A 9,942-nucleotide genomic window follows, 5' to 3' on the forward strand; every position below is an offset into this window, starting at 1 on the left:
CCCTTCTAGCATCTCTTAAAGACTCAGCACAGCCAGTTCCCTGGGCTGAAATGTGCTGAAAGACAACTAAAGGGCTCCCACTCCAGGATCCTTTGCCACCCCCAGGCTGCCAGAGGGCTCTAGACATGGCCACTGAGTGTTTTCAGGATAAATCTACTCATCTCAGTGCAGGGAGAGGCTCCTTCGTCCACCAGCCCTCTTAAAATCAGGCTGTACAAGAGACAAAAGTGCCTTAAGCAACCCCTGCTGGGCTGCTCCCGGCCGGCACAGCCACGCACTCCCACCGGCTCTGCAAAGCCAAGGTTTCACGTTCAGCTTTTGTTCTGGCAGGTTAGCTCGCTATTTACATGGAGAGGAAAAAAAAACAACTTCAAAATCAAGACAACCTAAAAAAACCACAACAAAAACACATTAAATAGGGAGAGTATAGCTTTCAAACGGGAAGGGCAAGGGCTGGAAAGTGTCTTGTAGTGCAGTTCAGAAGAGTCAGTCGGGGACAGGTTGGGGGTAGTGGCAGAGTCGGACACGTGGCTTTAATGCAAGTCTTCACTCTGGGACAACTCTGTCAGGATCTGAATGAGGTTGTCCAGCCCCCAGAGGTAGCCGTCCTCTCTGTTCCCTTCCACCCAGGGCACGTTGTGCTGGAGAACTTGTCCCTCCGGCAGCGGGGTGGTTTTCCCGAAGTCAATCATCCAGACTTTGGCCTGTTCCTTCTTGTCATGAATGAAGAGGAGGGAGCTCCCGATTACCTGTGGAGTGGAGAGATCAGTTAGAGGTGCTCCTGTTGCTCATTCTCAGCCAGCTTTGGGGCTTTCAGTCACCTTATCTCAGGCTGCATTTGCAAGAGAGGATGCTGAGATTTTTGCATGAGCAAAAGCAAGCTCTGTGTGTTGCTGACTGTGTCTGCACATGCAAATCAGGTATTCAGACAAGCTGACTTACTCATACAAATCCCAGCTTGTGGCAGAATGAGAAGATCAGAAAAACATGGGCATAAGATATAAAGATGTCATTTTGGAAACTGAGTCAAGGTCCCCAGGGAAGGAATGAGATGAATTGTCTCAGCCTTCAGAAGTGGAGTTTTTCCGAGGCCGGTTCTTTGTGACCGGCTCACGCTATTCACGCTCACCAGCCCTGCAGACATCACCACAGGGATGGGTACAATCCAAGTACAAGTTACTTGCAATATGCTGTCTCCTGCCTGACACACCATCCAATTGCACCCAGATTCCCCCTAGAATATCCTCCTGGCTTTCACAGCGCCCTGGGGATGTAAGTTACAGAGGTACATGTACATGTATTTCCTTTTCCATGAGTTCACTCAGCTGCATCTACTTTGAGGGGCTCTTTCATATCTTGATTGGCCTTTGGGAAAATCCTGCAGCAAGTATCAGCCTGGGGAAACCTACAGGTGCATTTGGGAAGGTGAAGCACATCGCTTCTGACAGCAGCATTCTCAAGGCCTGTTGCAGCAGGATGAGACCCCACAAGCCCAATGCTCACCACCCATGGCGCAGAGAGAGAGGCTCAGCAGGTGGGTACCTCCAGCTCAGCCCCTGGCCTGTCCCAGCTCGCAGTCCCAGACAGGCTTTCCAGTGCTTGGGGAACACGTATTGGTGTCAGGCCAGTCACCATCGTGCTCTTCTGCTGAATCTCCAGTCAGAAGATTTTAGCACATAGTACTACAGAAGAGCACCAATGGGTGTGCTTCAGAGCCATCCCAAATGAAGACTGCATTCCAAATTACATCTGATGTGCGTTAATTGCTGGATTACAAACTCACTTGTCCTTGTATCACAGATAGGGACCTTGGTGACCAGAGTGAAATGGCTGTTAGCAGACAGGACACAGTGTGCTGAGAGCCCGGAGGACCCCATAAGTTATGCAGACACAGGGAGGAGTGCAGCACTAGGGGCATCCAGCTGGTGTCAGCCCTCCAAAACAGCAGCACCCAGTATTACCAGGGACTCCCAGGCCCGTGCTATCAGCAAGGTTTAGTTGGAGGTTTGCCTTTAGGCAAGGGTTTTGAACAGCAAGCATGTACTGCTTGCAAAAGCTATTATGAATTTACATTTTTGAGACTTCCTCCTCCAGTGCATTGGGAAAACGTCCAAGGTCCAGAGATATCTATTATTTCCCAGAAATGCTTATCTTTAGCTCTTCTCCTTCTAAGCTCTTATAGTCCTCTCTTGGCCAGGACAGAGCATTTTAACTTTAAGGAAAAGCCTTTTGTTGATGTTCTTCGCTTGCCTGTCCTGGGTCGCCAAATTCTCCTGCAGCTCCTGGAGGAGCCTTGTCCAGCGAGGGCCCCGCGGAGGGACACAAAGAGCTTGGCAGATCTGCTGCTGCGCTTCATCTCAAAGTGGGACAGAAAGTCAAAGCTGCTGCTTTTTAATTTTTAAGGAATGGAAACTCCTTTCAAAACCTCCTTGAAAGGCTGTTTTGTTTCTGTTTTCAAACGAAACCCTGGCACTTGGTTTCAGGGAGCATTTTGTTTCCCATGTTGAACTGACCTGAAACCCTCAGTTTCAACATTTCCCTTCCAATTGCCTTACAGGTACTGTGTCAGGAGGCATAGCCCCATCTGCCTCGAGCTCCCAGGAGGACCCTCCATGTGCAGGCAGGGCAGAGGTGGCTCACGTGGCTCCGGCTGAGGGACAGTGGGCTCTTGGAGCTGTGGTTCCAGCTCCTTGTGAGTGGAGGGCTCCTATGAGGCTCTTTTGCCCATGGGCAACATGGGCCAAGGACACATGCTATCATGTTTTGCTAAGCAGATGCAATAGCAAATACTCTTTGCCAATGCTACATCTATAAAATTATTTAATTAAATTATGGAGCATTCCGATTCCTGTTGAAACAGCCAAAAAATGTAGTGCTTCCTCTTTGTTATCCCATCAGAACTGAATTTGCACTGTAGAAAAATGCTGATTTTGTGGACACTCGTTTCTGAAGAAAAGTCTTTCCAAGGGAATAGTCCTTACCATGGTGCCCCAACCAGCTCAGCAAAGGCAGTTTTGAGATATCTGCAATTTATGTCTACGTTGAAGCCTTGTTTGATCACATGGAACAACTGGCAGCCAAACGATACTTGACGCGCATCGAGACAGGCATTCCTCTCCAGAAAACCCCTACACTTTTACACTAAGGATTTTTCCCAGTCATGTAAACCCATAAGCAGTTTGAATTCCTCCTAGATCACTTCTAATCTGTATGAACCCTGACTTTCAGTAGGTTTGAGCCCATGTCAGATGCATGAACGTTGCATCAGTTATCAGTTGTATTTCCATGTAAGTAATAGATAACCAGGGGTAGGAAAATATGGATATAAGAATACATTCAAAATTGTAGAAATTACAGCCTCTGACTTTGACTCCTCTTCTCTCCTTAGACAAGCTGAGAGGAAACTCTTTGCATTTCCAGCCAGATCTGTCTAAACAGGAGTATTACCTCATGGCACTTGAAGAACGGGGATGTCTCCAGGGTAGCACGGATGCCCTTCAATCGGTTAAGGTAACTGTTCTGGAATTACAAAAGAACAAAACACAAGCCATCAGCACTGCAGGAAGCCTACATAAAACTGCTGCATGGGGCAGACAGGAAAGTCACCCCTCCCAGCGTCCTCTCCATGATACCACGTTTGCATGGAGAGATGCCAGAGGTGTCCCTCAGCCACTCTGCGCTCAGCATCCTCCCCCAGACCTATCCCCTGGGAAGGTGTCCCCTCTTTTTTGGGATCCACTTATCCTTTTGGCCTCTAAGGCATCCTGTGAGCTCCTGTGGCTTCCAAAACTTAGGGAGAGCATTTGCTTTTGCTATACTGGTATTTTCTGCTGACTTTTCCCACTGCATCCACAGTGCTCCTGAGGAGGGAACACCTAATTCAGCAGCTGCTGCTGTGCATGCACAGCCAGGCTGCTCTTTTCTCTCACCTGCACTGTTTTTAATAGGTCAACCCCTCAACACACCTGTCATTTTATCACTCAGTCAGTCAAGCACCTTGAGACACTTCTGTAACTCTGTATCAGCACATCTGCAAAATTGGTACCGTAGGTGGAAGGGCTTTCGTGCAAGTCAGCACACAGGTAAAGTCCCACATGCCTGTTCGACCATCCCTGCAAATTTCTGGAAGGCACTAAATGTTCTCAGGGGGCCCCTTGGATAATTTGATTTAGAGGTTTAGATAGAAGGACTAAGCACAGGAACATGCACAGCAGGTATCTGGGAACTATAACACACTGAAATTTTCACACTTGGACTGCATGGGGAGATGTGGGTGTGGCTGTATTGCAAAGGTTTGGCCGAGGAGCCCCATGCAGAGCCAGGGCATGAAGGTGTGAATGTCTTAAGTTTAAGACAAGAGGAAATGGCCTCAGGTTGCACCAAGGGCAGTTTAGGTTGGATATTAGGAAGGATTTCTTTACTGAAAGTGCTCTCGGGCATTGGAAGGGGTTGCCCAGGGCAGTGGTGGAGTCCCCATCCCTTGAGGGATTTAAGAGTCGTGTAGACACAGTGCTGAGGGACATGGTTTAGTCAGGGACTTGTCAGTGTGAGGTTCATGATTGGACTCCATGATCTTAAAGGTCTTTTCCAATCGAGGCAAATCTGTGATTTCTGATAAAACGCAGACAGGCAACTTCATTTTCAGATGCAGGAATAATCCCTGGGTAACTCTTGTCAAAGCAAACACGCCGGTTTGAAGGAGGCAGCGCCAAGGGCCACTCCAGCTGGAGCCTTGCGTCTGTAGGCTTTATATAGCACAGCTTAAAATGGGAGTGCTTTGTCAAATAGGATATTTGACACAGTCGGTGTAAATTGTTTACAGTTAAATCTCTTATTCTCCTGGCAACATAGAGAAGCTTGGGAAATGCTGCCCGTGGCTTGCCCATGCAAAGGATGCCTGGTGCAGGCAGGGGGATGCCTTGGCCACCCGCCCTGCAAGACCAGGCGCAGGACAGCCCACTCTGCCAGGGTGGAAGCTCCTGCCATCACATATGGGGGTAAAGAGCAGGCTCAGAGGCTGCCATTAGGCCCAGAGATGAGGGGAAAGAGCATGGCTGTGCCTCTGCAGCAGGTTTTGGGGCCAACCCTTGAGCATCCCCAGCACACTCAGAACTGGCCCAAGCAGTGCTCTCACTGCAGCAAAGGCATCTGCTGCTCTCCCCTCATCCCTGTGCCAGGGTGGTGGGGGTTTTTACCATTTTTCATGCTTTTTTAAGAGAGATTGCTCAGGCTGCATCTCCTGTGGACAGGCAGCTGATGATGAGCCGAGGCCAACCTCCACAGGAGCCCTCTCCAGGCAGCCCCCCAGTAATCCCCCACTCACCAAAACATTGCGGTTTCCTCTGGTGAACTCCCTGAAGGCCTCCATGACTTGTTCCTTTGTCCGTGTCTTCTTGAAATCCCGATTCACAGTGCCATCCTCTTTCTGGAGAAGAGGGGAGAGTGGTGAGCAGGATGGGGAAGGAGGGAGCTGGGGCAGGACTGGTCTTTCAGCACCCATGCATGTTCCTGAGCAGGATGCAATCAGCCTTTTTGGCAGCTTAAGGACCTGTCTATGGAGGAGGGGTGAGCAGAGGCAGCAGCTCTCTGCTCTGCACATCCCAAATCATCCCACCGCTCTGTGGCATTGCCCCCTAATGCAAATGGCAAATCTCCATCATCACACGCTCTCCAAGGTCACTGACAATATGGGCAAGATACCTCTCATGGATCTGGCACTCGCTGCCAGCAGAGGCTGGAGCCCATCTGTTTCTGGTCACCCTGTGCCCAGATGGCTTCCCATTGCTGCTGTGGCTGAGCACAGGCACTGCCACCAGCCTTGGGCTGCACCTCTGCTCGAGGAGGAGAGCAGAGCATGACCACAGAAGGACAAAACTGAGTGTAGACAGAGACATTTCAGGAGCAGGTACAAAACCCCCTCCACATGAGGTCCTCCATGAACCACTGCAGCAAGGAGATGAAGGGAAGGAGCAAGCCCCATGGCTGCCTTGCCTTGCTAGTCCTTCAATAGCCCACAGACAGCAAACCCTCAAAGGCAGGAGCCTGGCACCGAGATGCAGTGAGCAGTCTTATCCTCTCCTCTGCCTCTTCCCCAGAAGCACATCTGTGCTGGGCCTGCTGCAGGGATGGTGTGGCTTGGTCTGCTGCAGCGGACAGCTTTGTAGGTTGCTCCTCATTGTCCTGGTCCTGCTGGGGCTCTGATTTTTAGATCAACGTGTTTCATTGTCCAGAGCAGCCGCAGGCCGGTCAGGCAGAGCTCGCTTCCTGGATACAGGGGCTATTTTAAACCACACGTGCTTGTGCTCACAGCTCCACTTGGTGAGCTTCATCCCACCGCTCCGGACAGCTCGTTTGCACACAATAGAACAAAGGGACAGAGGCCAAAAAGACATCCTGTGGCCTGGAGAAGATGAAGTAAGGATGAAGAAGCAGAGCAGTGGCTGGGGAAGGAAGACAGCACAATGAAATCACCTGCTCTGGAGATTTATGAGCCCTGGCAGGACTTTTGAGACCCATCCAAGGAAGTGCCCCGGGATGGTGCCATGTGCATCCCCCTGGACAGAAGGCTGGTTGTAGGCATGGTTGTCAGTCCAGTTTGGGGGAAGGTAAAGCACCTAGGCTGCAAAGAGTTGGGCAAGGCAAACCTGGCACCAAACCCATACCTGATGCACAGTTTGGGATGAATCACACAGGACACTTCCAACCTGAGTTTTGTGCAAGTGTTAACAAAGGCAGTAACAAAAGCAACAAGTGGAAGGTCTTAGTCTCCAAGAAAAACTTTTCAGCAAATGCACCCAACTTCAAACCACCCTGGACCCAGCCTGACCTCCATGGTGCCACAGGGTATAAAAGCAAGGCTAAGAGCTGGCACAGCATGCATCAGCAGGGGCCAGGGACAACCTTCTCGCTGAAGACCTCCCTGCTGTAGCAGCCATCCTGCTGATGGACCAAGCAGAGCCAGGCTCTGTGCTTTCGGCTGCATCTCGTGAGGTAGCAGGCTGCGATGGTGCAGGCAGGAGGCCTCACCAGGGATACTCTGGTGGCACATACATGACACATGGGGAAGGGCACTACACCGCTATACATCCGTCACGTGAGCCCTGACGTGGCAGTTCAGAAATCAACCCACCCTCTCCCTGGGGAATGATAGATATCAATTTGGAGAAGTGCCACAGCACTAATTTCACATGTAAAGAGCAAAACTTTCCACAAAGCATCCAAGAAAGGAGATGGACTTCTAAGTGCTCCTAAAAATAAATGAAAATCACAGATGGTCTTTCAGATAAGGCAATCTAGGCTTCAGGAAAGCCAAACAGCCTATCCATAGTGCTGCTCCCATCATTACCCACCTCCTGCGGTTTCCTTGCCCAGCCAGATGCTGCTGCTGTGGGGCTGACAACTGCCATGACATTTACAGGTGTCCAAGCCCCAAGGGGGTTGGCTTCCACACAGCAGAAATGTGAGGGGGGCTGATAAGGGCTATGGCAACCTCCGCCCCAACAGCAATTCCAGTTTGCACTGGTGTCACTGGGGAAGGGTTCAGGTCAGCTGGCTCTCCCTCCAGCACTGTGTCCAGCCTCAGATGGGGCTCATGAGCTGTCCATCTTGGGAAAGTCAGGTGAGGGCTTTCAGGGCATGTTCTGGGACCCTGCAAACATCCCAACCCATCCTGCCCCACTGTGGCCCTGCTGCAAGCAACAGTGAGTGACTCAGACCAGAGAAGGAGCTCAGGAGTGACACTTCTTGCAATGAGCTCCAGTAAGCTTCAGCTGGGTCACCAGGGAACACTTGTATTACTTTTAGTATAGTAGTTTTAATAATAGCTACTGTTTCCAACAGTTTCAAGGTACTCTGGAAAGTTAGATGAGTGTCATTATCTCCTTTTGCAGAGGAAAGTTTCCATTTAAAGAGGAAGAACCTGATCCTCAAGACCACCTCAGAAAGCAAGGTCAGCCAGGAACAGGTCCCCATCCTCATTCCCAACCCTGAGCTGCCTGTTCAACTCACCTGCCCACACTGTCCCAAAGGCTACCTCTGCTCCTCTCCTGCCCCTGTGCCCCCTTCCAGCCCATACACTCAGGGCCAAATCCTGCCCTTCCCTTGCACAGCAAGGTGCTTTCCTATGTCAGCCTCCAACCGTGAGCAAGGGGCAGGACAGATTCACCCCTGCTCTTCCCAGGGAAGCATCTGCAGCAGGGAAGAAAACATGGGGAGTCTTGTCATTAGATACTATTTTCCTGAAATTTCCTTTGAGGGCTCAGTAGCAGCTCAGGGCACCAAAGGCTCTTCCCCTAATGTGGAGACTCAATCCCAGAAACAGGGCAAATACAGGGAGAAGGCACAGCACAAGCAGCTCTACAGCCCTGCTGGAAAAAAAGCCAGCTGGGAACTAGTGTGAACTGTTAATGCTTTAGCTTAAGGGAAAATAATCCAGAAGATGAGGGATTTAAGGAGAATTACAGTAATTAGAGCCTTGATCAAATTAGTCAGCCCCTAGCAGCAGCAGCAGGATTACTCCTGGAGGCCAGCTCTTCTCAGCATTTTACAATTAAAGGGCTGCCTCACCTCTTTGAAAAAAAATTCACTACTTGCATTGCACAGCAGGTCACTTGTGGTCAGCTAAAACAGAGGTGCAGCTCTCATCACTCCTTTATGGCTTTTATTTCTCTCTACAGAGTTTTTTGGCCTGTGTAGGAATATGATTTGGGTTTGGGGTTTTTTTTGTTTGGGTTTTTTTTACATTTTTAATTTCAAGTGGTTCATGTATGACCTGTTTTTGCCATAAAGCCCCCTAAACATCCCCAGATCACAGGCTGAACAGCACCATTGAAGGCCAAGGATATATCATGTTGGTCTATAAATAGACAGATATTCCTGATTATAGCAAGAAAACATGGAGAAGAAACAGTGCATGGGAGCTTTGGTCCCAGCTGGCCCACTCCTTTATTTTTTTTTTTAATATAGCTTCAGTTTTATAATAACCACCAGCAAAACAACAGCAATGGGAACTAGGCAAAGGGTTGTCCTGAGCCAGAGCTGCTCACAGCGTGCTCACGGGTGCCCGCAGCAGAAAAGGGACTTTGGGAGAGCTGGTGGAATCGTGGAAGAGCTGCAGGAGCAGGCAAGTGCCCTCACCCAATGTAAGCACCGCAGAAAGCTGCTGGAGGGGAGCATGACTGGTGGCATCGCAGGCAGGGATGCCTCACATTGCCATGTAAGAAAACTCTTGAAAGGGTTCAGCCCAAGGGCTGCTCCTTGGGTTTCTGAGAGTGTTTGGGACAAATGCAATGTCCTCTGTTGTCCCTGAAACAGTTGAACTAAGAAGGTGCCCTCCTCCCTGTGCATAATGTGCTCTGTGGGGCTTCCCACAGCTCAGGGACTTCATCCCACACAGCGGCACAGAGGTCCCTTCCCACTGGTGGTTTGGTACATGGGTAATCAGAAGCAGTGGCTCCGAGTGACCTGCTCCTGCTGATCCTCCTGTGGTCTAACAACTGCATTTGGTTGCCAATTGACTGGTGAGGTCAAGGGGAATGCTACCAGGAAAATCTGCAAAATTTGGTGTAAAGGCTTTTCAGGGAGTGGCTTCATTTGTTTGAATTCTATCATTTTGACACCACCATCTCTGGTCAGGAAAGGTGCAGGAGTTTAAGGCCAGAGAGACCCAGACAGGTATTCTCAGAGGATCCCGCCCGACTCAGAGGGGAGAAAAACAGTCTGTGATCAAGAGAAAGACTCCTCCAACCAAGATACGTAGAAAACAGCCATCATTTCTGCTAAGGGTGACCAGCTGCCCTGAGCAACAGCCTGGGCCCCCAGCAGTGCTCAAAGCTTGAATTACTGCAGGCACAACTTGACTGAACTCCCCTTGGCTGCCAAGCCAACACCATGCCCAGGGATGCAATGAAACCTTAGCTCGAGCGTGATGTTACCTTTAATTCC

The 9,942-nt window shown here is 50.1% G+C and overlaps 1 protein-coding gene across 1 annotated transcript in view; it reads right to left on the reverse strand.

The window, feature by feature from the left end:
- Positions 1-414: 414 nt before the first annotated feature.
- Positions 415-9,942, reverse strand: part of LOC104526892 (inositol-trisphosphate 3-kinase B) — a gene marked incomplete at its 5' end in the record, with an annotated part of 14,551 nt that continues 5,023 nt past the window's right edge. The window contains 3 exons of the mRNA XM_010170506.1: positions 415-749; positions 3,448-3,519; positions 5,324-5,425. Of these exons, the coding sequence (XP_010168808.1) occupies positions 534-749; positions 3,448-3,519; positions 5,324-5,425 (390 nt within the window). The remainder of the gene's footprint in view (positions 750-3,447; positions 3,520-5,323; positions 5,426-9,942) is intronic.

The sequence above is a fragment of the Antrostomus carolinensis genome, unplaced genomic scaffold, assembly GCF_000700745.2.
Source record: "Antrostomus carolinensis isolate BGI_N321 unplaced genomic scaffold, ASM70074v2 scaffold10440, whole genome shotgun sequence".
NCBI lineage: Eukaryota > Metazoa > Chordata > Aves > Caprimulgiformes > Caprimulgidae > Antrostomus > Antrostomus carolinensis.